At 43.3% G+C, this 15,716-nt stretch overlaps 1 protein-coding gene across 4 annotated transcripts in view; it reads left to right on the top strand.

Annotated features, from left to right (window-relative positions):
- The window catches only part of ABCA1 (ATP binding cassette subfamily A member 1), a 137,054-nt gene that overhangs the window by 72,191 nt on the left and 49,147 nt on the right, over positions 1–15,716 (top strand). For all 4 annotated transcript variants that reach the window (XM_025282162.3, XM_025282160.3, XM_025282161.3 and 1 more), the window contains 6 exons: positions 2,856–2,948; positions 7,558–7,798; positions 9,676–9,815; positions 10,151–10,267; positions 14,205–14,402; positions 15,166–15,371. In XM_025282162.3, the coding sequence (XP_025137947.2) occupies positions 2,856–2,948; positions 7,558–7,798; positions 9,676–9,815; positions 10,151–10,267; positions 14,205–14,402; positions 15,166–15,371 (995 nt within the window). The remainder of the gene's footprint in view (positions 1–2,855; positions 2,949–7,557; positions 7,799–9,675; positions 9,816–10,150; positions 10,268–14,204; positions 14,403–15,165; positions 15,372–15,716) is intronic.

The following is a 15,716-nucleotide window of genomic DNA, read 5'->3' as shown; positions in this document are numbered from 1 at the left end:
ATACAAGAAAATCTTGCCTCCTGTGCGGGAGATCTCAATGGGGACCTCTATGAATTTATAGCCAAAGGAATGCTTTTGGTTATGAAAAATAGTAGTAGAAATTCCAAACTATGAATGGCTTACTGGAGCTCTTTGGAAGTACTATTGGCAAGCTCTGTCTGCCTTTGTCAAGTAAATATGAGCAAGAGACCACAGTTAATAGTTGGTGCAGGCACTTGGTTCTCAGATTTCATTGTGTGGCCTCGTTTCAAGGCATATTGCCTGGGGTTAATTTTGTTCAAGGAAGTTAGACATCTTTCGAATCTGACATGTATTCAACCTAACCTATATTCCTATCCTTCATTCCTGCCAATCTCCTTCCCTCTTCCTTTTTTCTTATTTTTCCTTGAATTAAAAAGAAAATTATGAAATAGTTCCTTTCAAGAAATAAGACACTACAGATATAGTTGCTGTCATCTGTATATTCCCCTCTTTCCTCAAAGATAGCTGGTATCTTGGAGTTGCATATTTTTATCCAACTGTTATATATTCACATTCAGTTAATAACAATATACTGGATTGGTTTGCATCTGTTCACATTATATATGTGTGCATGCTGATCTGCAGCTTGTCTTTTTCACCCAATGTTATGTTTTTGAGATTTATGTATGTTGTTAAATGTGGCATCTGGTTAATTTTAACTGATGCTTGGTATTCCATTTTTAATTCTAAAATTAAAAAAAAAATCCATTCTTCTAGTCTTTGGCTTGTTTTTTCACTTTGTTGATGGTGTCTTTGGTGCGTAGTTTTTACTTTCAGAAGTTTAATTCCCATTTTTGATTTGGACTTCTGTATTTTAAGAAGACCTTCCTTACCCCAAGTTCATAAATACATTTTTTCCCATATATCTTTTAACTTTCATTTTTAGTTTTAGCTGTTCAATCTACCAAGAATTTAATTTCATATAGTGGTGTGAGATGGAAAAATTACTCTCTTAGATGAGTAACTACTTGTCTCAGCAACACTGGTTGAATAGCCTGCTGCTGCTGCTAAGTCGCTTCAGTCATGTCCGACTCTGTGCGACCCCATAGACGGCAGCCCACCAGGCTCCCGCATCCCTGGGATTCTCCAGGCAAGAACACTGGAGTGGGTTGCCATTTCCTTCTCCAATGCATGAAAGTGAAAAGTGAAAGTGCAGGTGCTCAGTCATGTCCGACTCTTCGTGACATGGACTGCAGCCTACCAGGCTCCTCCGTCCATGGGATTTTCCAGGCAAGAGTACTGGAGTGGGGTGCCATCGCCTTCTCCGGTTGAATAGCCTATCTTTCCTTATTAATTTGTAATATTAAATCTGATTTACATCAGTCTCCTCTCTGTATTTTATAGCATCCAAGCCCCCAAAAGTGAAAGGAAATAGTTTTTACCTCCTATGTCTCCCAATTAAGACCTCTCAGTTTGTAAGTTTTCCTTACCAAGGTCTCTGTGTAGGTTCAGCTTTTAGTGTGGTAGCCTTTAGATATAATGTGAACTTTAAGAGAGAAAGGCAAAGCAAACAAAAAGCCCCCCACCTGGTTTTGCTCATGATTGCTTCATGGAAGGAATGAACATTAACACAGCCTGTGAGCTGTGTCACAGAGACCTACTGGAGTGTGTCATTTATAGGAAAGGCTGGGCCCATCAGAGGGCTGGGAGTGTGGGAAGGCTGGTCTCTGGTGAGTGAGCTGTTGTAGGAGAGCTCACTAATCGTGCTGGACAAAATTATCCATAGAACTTTTAGACAGATTTTATCAGAAACGAACATTTGGGGTTATGCTAGGATATTATGATGATCATGATACTTAGTCTTCTGCATCTGCTGTTTCCCAGAGCTAATGATGAACTCCATCTATTCATACTTTCAGCCGTCTTCTGTGTCATCTGCCATAGGATTTCACAGCAATCTCTGAGATAAGAGACAAGTATTAATATAGTTCAGTTTTCTCTGGATATCCAAGGATCTGGTATTGAGAAAAATGATGCTTATAGAATTGCCAAAAAAGGATGGGCTTTTCCCTGAGATTTTTCTTTTTTTTTCCTATTGGACAAACAAGAGTGATGAAACTGACCCTTTTTTTTCTTTGGAAGCCTGAAAACTTCAAAACCAATTCTGGCCTCAGAGTCTGTGCATCATTTTTCTTTTTCTTCTCTAGCTTAGACTTTCTGTCCTAACCTATCTTACCTTGGGCTTAAATTAATTATTTTCTTATATTGGCTATGCAGCTAAGTGGCATATAATGGCAGTATGTCAATGAGTAAATATAGTGATTTGACTCAAACTAAACATAAAGCAGATATTTGAAAATTATTTTAAATTAATTTTAATATATATGAAAACAATACATTTTAATATATTAAAATGAGTTTTAATATATTTAGAAGTAAGTAAATTTACAGTGTTAGAGACAGTGCTGACGAGTAGAATAAAAGAATTCCTTCTTCCCACGCTTTTGGCAGTTTTAAATGTTATCCTTTCTTCCTTTCTTGTGAACCATCACAAACTTGTTTCTCAAGGCCATTCCCATGTTGTCTTTCTAGCAAAACCATAGACAGAGTTGGGAATTTATGGTCAGCTTTACACTGGACACATACACATCAGACATTTTTATCTATTATGTAATCAACTAGTTTGAAATACAAATTCCTACACCATTTAAAAGCATTCATCAAAAAATTAGTAATTCTTATCTGAGATGAATAACCTATAAACATACAGTTAGAATAATTTTAGTGTCTTATTTTGGTTAAGAGTGGGTTTCTTGTGTTTCAAATTGAAGATTGTGAATAGTTTTAATCAACTTATTTATTTTTAAATAGAGATTATTTATTTCTCGTTGCAGACAAAACTAAACTCTACATCTCTCTTCCCAACCGAGGAGCTGGGTGAAGCCACAAAAGCTTTGTTGGATAGTCTTGGGAATCTGGCCCAAGAGGTAAGTCTTATCTTTTCAGTCTGAGGGGGCAGATCATCCATTATGACTTTTTTACACCCTGAATTTGATTCAGAGAGTCCACTTGATATGAATTTCATAAAAAATGTAAAATCAACTTTAGAAGCATCTATGACCTTAAAATTACTTGGTTTGATCTCCTTACTTTAAAGATGAAGAAACCAAGACTCATGGATGTCTCAGGGTTAATTAGCTAGTAGCTAAAGGCCCGATGTCTAGCCTAGGACTTTCTCCAATTGTTACTCTTGGTCCCGAGTTAATGACTCATTAGTAGAGGAGATGATTCCTCCTCGTCCTCCACATACTGTGTTTGTCTTACAGCAACTTCTCCTTATTTCTTCTTTGGTAATAAAGCTGGACAGTCTTTTTACCAGAATGTTTGTTTACTAACTGAAGGGGAGAAGCTGGTACCCCTAATTTGGATCTTTGCCTTGTGAACGTCTGGCCCCTGAGTTCAACTTTGGGAATAGAGTCTCCTGATAAATGTTGAATTTGCCTTTCAGGTCCACATGTTTACAAGTGTATTAGAATTACCTAACTTCCTACTTAACAGAATCACCTTTGTCATAAGATCAGAGGGCCTGACTTACAAAATTAGCAGTTAAGCACTTCTCTGCCTCCCAGTCAGCATGTGCTTGCCTTTCTGACACCCAGCCTTGTTTCAGAGTAGACTGGAAAAGAGGAACCAATGGTCTGGAGCCCATGGTGTAGAGAGCTGAGCCAGGGAGTGATGGTCAGAAACCACACAGGCCTTATGTATAAAACATTGGGAATAATTTGTGGCAAAATTTTCTCAGATTTGGTCCAGACTTATTATGAACTGCTTCTTTAACTCATTTTTTGGTGTTTTTATGGTTTTTCTCAAATATCAAAGCTCACTTTATGTCTTCTAAGAATAAATACTTAGAATACTTTGGCTACCTAATGTAAAGAGCTGGCTCATTGGAAAAGACCCTGATGCTGGGAAAGATTGAGGGTAGCAGGAGAAGGGGGCGGCAGAGGATGAGATGGTTGGATGGCATCACTGACTCAATGGACATGAGTTTGAACAAACTCAGGGAGATAGTGATGGACAGAAAAGCCTGGCCTGCTGGAGTTCATGGGGTTGCAAAGAGTTGGACATGACTTAGCGACGGAACAACAACAGCAAGAATAAAGTATTGCATGTTCACAAAGGAGAAAGCAGAATGTTTGGGAAGTACAGAAAACACCAAGGTTCAGCTCTGTCAACATGTTACCTAGCGTGTCAGTTTCGATCCTTTTTTTTGCCAATCCTGCTGCTGTGTGTCTGACTGAAGAGGACTGGCTTTCAGGTTCCTTTCAGGAGGAGAAGCCCTCTTCCAGGATGCCATCTGTTACTCTGGTTATGAATGCTGGTAACCTCTCTGTAGGTGGAGAAGTTGGGTCTCCTGGGGTTCTTCCAGGAGGCAGAATGAGAAACAGAAACTGCCCTGCAAGTCCATTGCCATCTCTCTTGAGTCCCGTTAGCTGACAGTGACTTGCCCTGTGCTCTCTGCCAGCCCTAGAAAAGGCAGAGCAGGGATCTAACATTTGAAGCTGCCTCTAAACTCACAGTCTGGTTATAGCTGTTTCCTCTTACATCACTGGCCTGCCTTTTGTCTAGGGTTAAAAAATAATTGAAAGCATGTGATGTTCTGTTGCTCACATGGTAGAAACTCTCCAGCTGAACAATATACATTTCTCTTGGCAGCTGCTTCCTTGTGTCCTGCTTATTCCCTGGCCCTGGGCAGCAAGGGCCACCCACTTCTCTCAGTGGAACACAAAGTCAAGTCACTTTTGCCACCAGTGACTCATTATCTAAGGGTTTCTCTGGGACAAATGAGAGAAGATAAATACATAAGTGCACTTGTTGATCTGCTCAGTGTTTGGAAAGAAAGTTGGTTGTTTTGACTAAACCACAACCCTTGAAAGGAACGGGGGGTAAGCTGCCATGTTTCCTGTAGCTTCCCCCGGTTTCCCGGTGTGATCCACACGACAAATGTGATGAGGCCTCCTATGCCTATTGCACAGGTGACCCCGAGGCTCAGAAAAGCTAGGCTGTTTGCCCACAGTCACCTAGTAGGTTAATTGGCAAGACTGGGATTTGAACCCAGGATGGTTGGCCTCTAAAGCCCACATTCCTGCAGCTTTAGCACTTTTTTGTCTGAACCCCCTCGTGGTAAGTGGAATAGAGTTGGAAGAAGACTATTCAGAGAAAGAAACTGGACTAACAGGGCTGGCAGTTGTGAGGGAAGGGGGACTTTCAGAGCCAGAGGGATGAAAGTGGGCATGAGCTTCACTTCTGGAAGGTGAGCCTGGGGAGGCAGGGCAGGGAGCAGTGTTTGGTTATCTGTCCACACCCACTAGGACCCTGGCACAGCTGGGTGCTAGGGACTCAGCAGTGAGCACACTAACTTCTCTGTTGCTGTGGGACTGCAGTGGGGCAGGAGATAGAAATAAGCCCTTCCGTGTATAATGGGACAGCAGGGATGCTTGCAGTGAAGGAAAACGAAGCTGGGTAAGAGGGGTGGCGGGGTTGAGGTGGTATTTTTAAAGGGGAGGGTGATTCATGAAGTCCTGTCTAGTCAGGTGCCATCTGAACATGGAGGAAATGATACTGCAAGCAGGAGGAACCGTAGATCCAAATATACTGACGTAGGGCATGATCAAGAGATGTAAAGACCAGGGAGGAGGCCGGTGTGGCCAGAACAAAGAGAGCAAGTGAGAGGGGAGTCCGAGATTAGGTTAGAGCAGGAGGTGAGTGCTGTGCAGCCCTGGAAAGGCTGGATTTACACTGAGTAAGATGGGAGGCCATGGAGGGTCTGGATCAGGGGTGTCTGGTGTGACTGAGAGGATGAGAGTTGTTTACTATTCCAATGTTAGGCTGAGAAGAGACTGTGATGGGGCAAGGGCAGGAGAAAGCCATGGCAGTGAATTGAGAAAGCCTCAGTAGTTCATTCACTCCGTAGACGATGATCAGATGCCACCGTCTGTGGGTTGGAGGCTGAGCGGCTGCCTTCCCTGTGGTGGGAGGTGCTTCATGGGGAGGTATGGGGCAGGAGCTGAAGTTAGAACAAGTAGGAGTCTGCCCCTAAGGCAGGTTCTGGGAAGAGCCAAGAATTTGGAAGAACTCAGTTGCTTACAGTGCTTCTATCAAAGATGTGCTGACTTTATGTTGGAAGAGATTTGTCCTTTCGATCGGGGGATGGCAGGATGGTGGTGGCCAGAAAGACAAGTGAGTGGCTTTTGTGCTGTCCTTCAAAAATCTCTAGGGCTGTTGCACCCACCAGCAAAAGGAAAGATGGTCTGACTGCCTATCCCCCTCCCTGTCTGTATACCTCAGAAGATAAAGTCAGGAAAAGCTGGCCACCTAATTGTGTTTTCTCGGTGTCAAAGCCTACCTCTCTAGAGGGAAGAATCTTTGTGACCTCTGACCACCCCCGGAGCACCTGGTTCCGCTTTGCAGGCTGAAGGCAAAGGCAGGGTCTGTGGCACCCAGGACCTTCTCACTCACAGGGATCAGCGGGCTCTGTGAGACAGAAAACTGGGTCGTGGAGTCAGCCTAGACTGCCTCCAGAGCAAGAGTGGCGTCCCGCAACCCCTCTCCTCTGCTTGCCACACCTCAGCCTGGACACACAGTGACAGGGCAAGGAATGGAAGGGTATATTAATGATTTATTGTGAAATGTGTGGAAATACAAAGTGCTCTGTGAATAGTTAATCATAAGAGCCACTGGGCCAAGAAGTCCACAGGGTGCTGGAGTACATTTGTGTGTGAGACAAAGAGCTGGTCACACGTAAGTCCCAAACTCAGCCCCCGGCTGCCTGGGGCCTCTGCCTCTTCCAGGCAGCGGCTGTTCTGTGCAGGGCCCTCTTGGAGAGTGGATATTGTGTGATGTTCTTGCCACGCTCTGTTTTAGCTTCATCGTCTTGATGAGAGGTGGGTCCCTCAGAAAAGTGACTTTCCGAAGGTTGTGAGGCAGTGAGGACGTGGCTGAGATTCAAAGTCGAGCTCCCATCATGTGTTCCTTCCCAGTGCCTGGCACTTAGCTGAGACGAGGGTGGGGATTTCACACACATTGCCTTTTCTGCCAAGGGGCAGAGGGTACCTCAGTTTCCACACTGGAGTTTGAGGTGTTTTAGAAATGAGGCCATGACCGAGGATGTGAGCGGTTCCTGATGTACACATGTGAACACATAATTCTTCAGGGAAAGCATCCTTTTCTATAAACCTGATGATAGTCTGAATGAGATAAAGCCCATCACCAGGGGCTCCACCAACTTCTAGGCTGTACTTCAGTCTTTAATGTGTATGGGAATCACCTGGGCACCTGGTGACAAAGTGGATTTGAACTCTAGATAGACCAGAATCTGCATCTCAAACAGTCTCTCAGATGACAGCAGTACCTCTACCACAGAGGCTAGCATGGCTCTGGCGGTCCCATCACCAGGCTTCTGAGAGGCGACGTCAGACAAGTTATGTTCTGCGATAAGGCTTTATAGAGGTGAAGGAACTAACCTGTTTCTTTGTCTTCTGTGTCTTCAATCTTCCCCCCTCTTTCCTTTCCTCTTCTGCCTGCTCCCTCCCCTAGCTGTTCAGCATGAGGAGCTGGAGTGACATGCGGCAGGAGGTGATGTTTCTGACCAACGTGAACAGCTCCAGCTCCTCCACCCAAATCTACCAGGCCGTGTCCCGCATCATCTGCGGCCATCCCGAGGGCGGGGGCCTGAAGATCAAGTCCCTGAACTGGTACGAGGACAACAACTACAAGGCCCTCTTCGGGGGCAACGGCACGGAGGACGATGCTGGCACCGTCTATGACAACTCTACATGTGAGTGTCTACGCAGCCAGGCCCTGGCACCACCTCTGTCCCAGACTCAGCCCTGTGGGCCCCCTCTCTCCTGCTTACCCTCGTCCTACATAGCAGCAGTGGGTACTTGTTTACATGTCTATTTGCCATCCAGACAGAGCTCCTAGAAGAGGGAATCTTCTCCTAATCAGCGAACTATCCCCACTTGTGTGAAAGGGGACTTGGCACGTCCCAGGCATACAGTGTTTTTATCAAGTGAATGAATGATTGAACGTCACTCTCTCCAGTTTTCTGGGGTATGTCTGAAGGTGGTTCCCAGAGTGCTCAAGGTTCTTCTCATTCTCCCCATCTCCCTTCCCTTTCCCCCCTGCTCTCCTTGAGATATGCTTTATAATAAAAACTTAACAATAACAACAATAATGAAAGATAGCATTTAGGGAACATTTCCTATGTCCTTTGCATTTTTTTTTTTAAGTTAACTCATTTAACCCTTATGGTAACCCTGCAAGGAAGGTTTTTTGTGTTTTTTTTTTTTTTTTTTTTTTTTTTTGGCTGTGCGGGATCACAGCTTGTGGGATCTTAGTTCCCTAACCAGGGATGGAACCTTGACCTCTGTCAGGGAATTCCTTGCAAGGAAGGTTTTATAGCCCCACATTTTGTAGGCTTGGAGAGGTTCAGTGAGTTGGTCAAAGTCACACTGTTGTTAATTCACAAGAACCCGGATGAAACCCGGTCTGCCTGGCTCCATGCTTTTTGTCCCTAAACACATGACCTCCAGAATACCTGTTCATGGTGGCGTGTGTGCCATCAGACTCAGGCATTTGATCTGCTGTTTGTTTTCGGTTCTTAGCTACAAGGTGTCATTAGAGAACCTTGTTACACCCTATCTGCTCCCCACGCTTGGGCAGTTTTGTGGTGATGTGCGTCCTGTGCCTGTGGCAGCGAGGAGCCTGTGTTACAGCTGTAGACAATGGCATTGTTTTCCTTGAAAACATGATGCGAGTGAGCCTTTCTCCATTTCTAACCGCAGGTGTGTCTTTCAGACACTGAGTGAGGTGGCTTTTAGTGCATTACTGTAACATAAGAACCTTTTATTCTTCTCTGGAGTGAAGCACTCCAGCCGTGGCAGGTTGCTTTGTGAGCCTGAAGGGAAGGGCGCTGTAGGCAGTTTTCTGAAATGCCATCCCCTCTGCTCCCTCTCTTTGTAAGTCAACCTGAGGGAGCCTTCATTTTCACAACAGCTACAACTGTGAGCAAGTCCTCTTTTTTGTTTTTGTTTTTAAATACTGTCTTTGCAGCATGTAGAGGATACTTGGAATCTAAAAGAACCCACAGTGAAATTTTTTAAAAATTTGGGAATCTTTCTGGATAATCAAACCTTATTATCTATTATGACTTCGTATTTTTCACTTTGGGATGTTCATTACATTTATTACAGGTACTTGTTATGAGACTTAGTAATTGAAGGGAGATTTTTTATTTCTGCTTGAAAACTAAAGTCTGAAATTCAACCCTCTGTTTCCAGTGGAAGCAAAGTGTTGCAGGCTGGCGTTAAGTCATCTAGAGTTACAACTGTAGGCTTGTGCATAGTAAAAAGTATTTTTCTATATTGTCTCAGTTGTGACATCATCAGTGTTATAATAAACTTTGATTATTTATCCAGCATTGTTCTAGGTATCGTCTCAGTTAATCCTCTCCATGTCTCTCCTAAGTAGATGTCATTAACTTTAATTTTACAGAGGAGTCAACTGAGGCACAAATCTGAAGTTGTTACATAACCATTAAGTGGCAGAGCTGAGATTTAAACCTATGACTGACCAGCTGGTTCTAAAGCTTTTGTTAGTTTCTACAAATATATGACCATGCATACAAATATTTGCCTTTCATCCTTTTCACAGCTCCTTATTGCAATGATTTGATGAAGAATCTGGAGTCCAGTCCTCTTTCTCGCATCATATGGAAAGCTCTCAAGCCCCTGCTTGTTGGAAAGATCCTGTATACACCTGATACTCCAGTCACAAGGCAGCTTATGACTGAGGTAAGCCACCTGGGCCCAAGAAACCCTCAACAAACTCTTCCTAGAATTAAGAACAAAAATATAAAGGTGGCTTCAGATGGAGTGTATTGAGTATACTTTTCTGGGATTTCCAAGAATGAGGACCTCCAGTCTGACCTAGGCCCCAGCTGACTGTTGAGGGCCAGCTCTCCAGTCTTGGGTGTTTGAATCCCTGCTGCAGGCAGGCACTTCTTGGGGATGGGAAGGACAGGAAAAGGGCTTCTATGATGAAGTGTCTTTTCAGGGAGTAGCTGAGTTTCTCATGTGTCTGCCCCTCTTTTATTTTTTGCTGCTCCTGGCTTCCTGGTTGACTCCAGGTGAATAAGACCTTCCAGGAACTGGCTGTGTTTCATGATCTAGAAGGCATGTGGCAAGAGCTCAGCCCCAAGATCTGGACCTTTATGGAGAGCAGCTCAGAAATGGACCTTGTCCGGGTGAGTGTCCCTCTGATTATTGTATGCCTGCTTGATGCTCTTTACTTCCCAAGAAGTGACTGAGAGGAGAGTTATTTACATTGAACCCAGTACAGAGGGACTAAGCACAGCTCAAGCCCCAGGGCTGTCACTTGGCAGAGGTACAGGTGATGGTGCACAGATTACACCGTCTCATGCACATCAGCATCAAGGCATCTGATAGTCAAAATCAGAGTTCCAAGAAACTTAGGACTGGTGTTTGGAGGAAGAATTTGGTGATTACAAGACCTTAATTATTTTCTGGCTGTAGAGCCACAGCACCTTACTCAGCCCTACTGTGTCCTGGTAGGTCTTGGACAGAGGTGTGCGAGGAAAAGCCTGTTCTGCAGACTCATCACAGATACTTGCTCCCCAAGGCGCTGTGTGAGTGAGGAGCCGCTGTTACTACGTGGAGGGGAATTTCACTTAGTGCTTCAGAACCACTTGAAAAGGGATAAGTGCTCTGAAGACAATTGGATTCAGAAGCAGAGGAGCCTGAGCAAGAATGAAATGTCTCCTTTGCTTGAGCCTGAGTGCCATTTAATCACATCATCCTGCCTTGGGCTGAATCAGAGAATCATTAGACTATTTCCTGTCTCCATGGTGAGAGAGGCCTCTTCCTTTTGTTCCTGCTGCTATTAAGCACGAATGGATTTTGCCAGGTTTCTTGTCTTGACACGTCATTGATCAGAAAGGCAGCTGGGTGTTACAGGTGGCATATCTACCCAGAGAGGTCCTCTCACAGGCTGAGGACCCTCCCGAGATGCCCTAGGAGGGACCATACCCTGGGGGACCTTCCAGTGATGGGAAAGCTGAGTCATCTTTGTTGCACTGGTCCTGCAATTTAATTCTTAAATTGGGAGCCTTTAAAAACCAAGGGACTTTAGTCAGGGAAGCATGAACAATAATTTGTATGGATCCAGTGAATAATTCCTGTCTAATAATAACAACAACAACTTATACCTATCAAGGATGGTTTCTGTTGAGCTCCAGTCTCTCCTCCAAAAGGGATTCATGTGGTTCAGCCACAAACAGTGTCATAGATCTTGGTGTGGTCTCAGGCGTCTTCTTCTGGTCATCTCCTTGGAATCTACATTCCTACTTGTTGGACTTCTCTCCTTCTGAGTCTCAGAGGGTGATGAGGGGCCATGTTGAAGGAACTCCATGAATTTTAGTTTGTAGGCAGATAGATGCTTCCCCTGCTTTTAAATAGGGAGTTTGACTTGGATGCTCCAGAAGGTCACAGGCTGTCAGTTCTTGTGGGATGAGGCCCTTGTCAACATGGCCGTGGCATTCATTGGAGATCCTGCTGGAGAACCCAGGATGTGCAGTAGGAAATGTAGGAGCTGTGGCTGGGGAGAAAGGTGCAGTGTGTGGTTGAGAGGGCCTTGGGTGTCAAGCCAAGGACTTTACTTTAAGCTCTGACACACCATTACCAAACCTATGGAAGGGTTTTCGGCAATGTATACATTACTCTGGTTTGACAGGTGGGTTGAAGAGAGGAAAGATGGAAGGCAGAGACCAGGGCAGAGGCTACCCTGGTGGGGTAAAGCCTGGTGACTGATTGGTTGTGAAGGGGTGAAAGAGAGGGAAGTTTTGGGGTGATTCTTAATTTCTAGCTGATGGATGGTAGGGATGTCCAACAAGTCAGTGGATACTAGGGCTTGGAGTGTAACTGGTTGGTTAGGCTGGAGACACCAGTTAGGGACTCATCAGCCTGTGGGTGGAAGTCGAAGGAGCTTCCTCCACCTGCTTTCTTTTCTCTACTAAGGAGTGTTTACTTCACTCCACAAGCTTGGGCTTCTCAGTCCTCTGCAACCCCTGCAGCCTCACATCTGGTACATGAGGCAGTGCCTGAGACTTCTGGTTCTGTTGGGGTAGCTCTTTCTTTTTTTCAACTTTATTGAGGTACAATTGACAAATTAAAAGTGTATGTATTTAACGTATACAACTTGGTGTTTTAATATATGTTTGCACTGTGAAATGATCACCGCATTGGAGCTAAGTAACATGTCCCTTCCTTCACCTGGTTACCTCTTAACAAGTGTCAAGTATACAGGATGGTATCACTAACTATGGTCACCATGCTATACATTAGATCCTCAGATCTAATAATGGGAATGTCATACCCTTTGACCTCTGTGTTTCCCCAGCCCCCTGGCAACCACCCCTCTACTCTGTGATAGCTCTTATCTTCTGCTGTGTCTGGCTCTGTCTGCACCTGTTCTATCCAGAGGCACCCACAGATCTGGAGGCACTTCTTTGTTGGGTCATGGAACCCACTGATACTCAATTGTTCTTTCTGAGCTGCTATTTGTTTCCTTCACCTTCAGCCTCTGCTTTCTGCATGGACACTGCTCCTGAGGGTGATCTTCATACCCTAGAATCATGTAGTCAGTGATCCCACTGGGCACGTCTCTCAGGCCTTGCTGCTCTCCTTGGCTGTATTGCTCAGAAGCCGCACTGGGCAGGGCAGACCTCACCTCAAATACCGCATGTCTTCACTCAGGTTTTATTTGTTCAGTTCAAGTCTCAAATAAAATCATTTCAGAATCGCTAACCCATCCCCCTGTGCACCTTTGTGAGATACAATTTTGTATCTATTATGTTAATAAAAATACATATCCTAACTGATGACAATATAATTTGTTATTCCCTGTAGGAAAGCAATTTGGAATGAAAATTGTAAGAACCATAAAAAGTGTGTTATCCCATGTACTTCCATTCCACACACCCTCAGGGATGTATCCCATACAGAAATAATTTTAAAGAAAGAAGTCACCCTACAAAACAGAATGTTATTGCTATAATAATTGTTTTTTGTGAAAAATTAGAAATAGACTAAATGTTTTGCAGTATGGGAATAGTTAATGAAATTATAGTTTATATACCCTATAAAAACTATTATGCTCCCATTAAGATAATAAATATGAAGCCACATGGGGAAAAGCTTATAATGTTAGTAGAAATGAGACTGATTTTAAGAATAGCAGAGTTTGGCCTTTAGAGATTCCATTTCAGTAGAGTCAAAGTTTCATCTGCCTTCTTGAAGGTATGACAGGAGTTGTGGCTGATTCTCTTTTCCATCAGCTGAGGTTGAAACAGACCCATTTTTCTGGCAGCATATCTTTGCAGGCCTCTGCCCCGGTCCTCTGCACCTGCTGGTTGAGCACCTGATTGATTTTCCTGCTCTTCCATGTTGACCCATGTGGAGAGCCAGCCAGCTAAGGAAAAAGAAATGGAAGACAGGCCTCCTTTTCATCATGACCCATGCATCCTGTAATTGGGAAAGATCAGGTTTCACTTGGTTTAACAGCAGCATTCTTTCCCTAAGCTAAACAGGTTTGTCTTAATTTAGTCTAGAAATTAAGGTCTTTATGAGGAGTTATCAGCCTGGGTCTCAAAAGAAGAAGATGATATAATGCAGGGGGAAGGTGCAATAGAATTTGAGAGCCCGTGTCTCATATCCTGACTTTGTTACATATTAGCTGTGTGACCTTATGGTTAGGGACTTAACTTCTATGAACCTGTTTTCTCATCTGTGAAATGGAAACTATTAGACATACCTTACTTATGATGTTGTATGAGGTGAAGTGTTTAATCCAACAGTAATTGTATAGATTATAAGTATGATTATTGTTGTTACTGTAGTTAATAGCATTTACTGTTAAGCTATACTGGAAACTAGATTCAGACTGGACTGATATTGACTGGTCAACTCCATGCCTATTAGTGTATGATTCATCCTTGGTAAAAAGTTATTTTTTTCAGCCTCAGTGGTCTCACCTATAAAATGGAAACACTGTTACCTACCTCACAGTTTTTATAAAGATATAAAAATGACAATGCATGTGAAAGGGTTTTGTAAATCATATAGTGCTCATCAAGACTTAGTTGTACTTTGTCATTGGAATGGCAGACACTGTTGGACAGCAGAGGCAATGATGACTTTTGGGAACAGCGACTGGAAGGCTCAGACTGGACGGCCAAAGATATCATGGCATTTCTGGCCAAGCACCCAGAGGATGTGCAGTCCACCAACGGCTCTGTGTACACCTGGAGAGAAGCCTTCAATGAGACCAACCAGGCAATCCAGACCATCTCTCGTTTCATGGAGGTGAGGAACTGTTCCATGGACCATTTAGAAAAGGCTTTGGCTTCTTTCTCTGAGATGATGCAATATGATTCAGACTGGAGTAAAGTTTAGAAATTTTGTGTAATCTTATTTACAGTAGCATCCCTCCAACCTAATACATGTTGTGTATGAAAAGACACTTAAAAATACAGGTGGTATATGAAAAAGCACTCAAAAAAAATGTTAGTTGAATGAATAAGACAGACACAGAACTAACTTCTAGCTTTATTCTGTCTGACTCAAGAATATCTCTGTCCATTGTCTTCTATTTTTTCCTATGTTTTGATATCCAACTACCTAATGGCAACAAAGCAGTCCCTTAAAAAATACTTATGAAACTTACATACAATCTAATAGGACTGATTACATTAAAAAAATTTGAGTCCTAAAAATGATGTGACTTAATAGGGACAAATGCAAGTTTTTTTGGTCTGTTTGATTAGTTGTTATGACTCCAAATTACGAAGAAAGCAGAAGAAAATGAGGCCTGATCATTGTTTAAATCCCTTTCCCTCCACAAAAATCAGTGAGTAACTTATCTCTAAAATACATTCAACATTTCTCTTAAATTGCTAAGGTGAAAACCCAAATAATCCATTTTCAATTGAATATTGGAGAATGATGTGAGAGGATGAAGATTAAATAAGACATGCAGTTAGCGCTTCTCTCTTAGCATAGACGCTGCCTTGGCCACGGCTTGTTTTCCTGGCCGTCAGCATTCTCATGATGGCTGTTCTTCCTTCAGTGCGTCAACCTGAACAAGCTCGAACCAGTAGCAACAGAGGTTCTGCTCATCAACAAGTCCATGGAGCTCTTGGATGAGCGCAAGTTCTGGGCTGGGGTCGTGTTCACTGGAATTGCTCCCGGCAGTGTCGAGTTACCGCATCATGTCAAGTACAAGATCCGGATGGACATTGACAATGTGGAGAGGACGAATAAGATCAAAGACGGGTAAGTGGAATCGCATTGTACCAGCCAGTCTTAGAGAAGTCAAGAGCAGCTAATGTGATTGGAGATACTTTAATAATTTTGTAAAAATTTCAAACAAAGATAAATCAGCGGCATGATTTTGGTGTAACTGGCACATTCATGGTGGAGACAGCTGTTTCAAAGGTCGTAAAATAACCTTGTCTTTTCCTTTTGCATTTCCATTCAAGGGAATTAGTCCTAAGGAATTAAATCAACTGGAACAAAGAAAGAAGGGAAAAGACATTAGGTTCCCTGTGCTAATGCTATCCATTTCTATAAAAGGGGGCAAATAACCAAGATAAAAAATGATAAAGTGAATTTTGACAC

Source organism: Bubalus bubalis, chromosome 3, assembly GCF_019923935.1.
Source record: "Bubalus bubalis isolate 160015118507 breed Murrah chromosome 3, NDDB_SH_1, whole genome shotgun sequence".
Lineage (NCBI taxonomy): Eukaryota > Metazoa > Chordata > Mammalia > Artiodactyla > Bovidae > Bubalus > Bubalus bubalis.
This window is presented reverse-complemented; position numbering and strand designations above follow the sequence as displayed.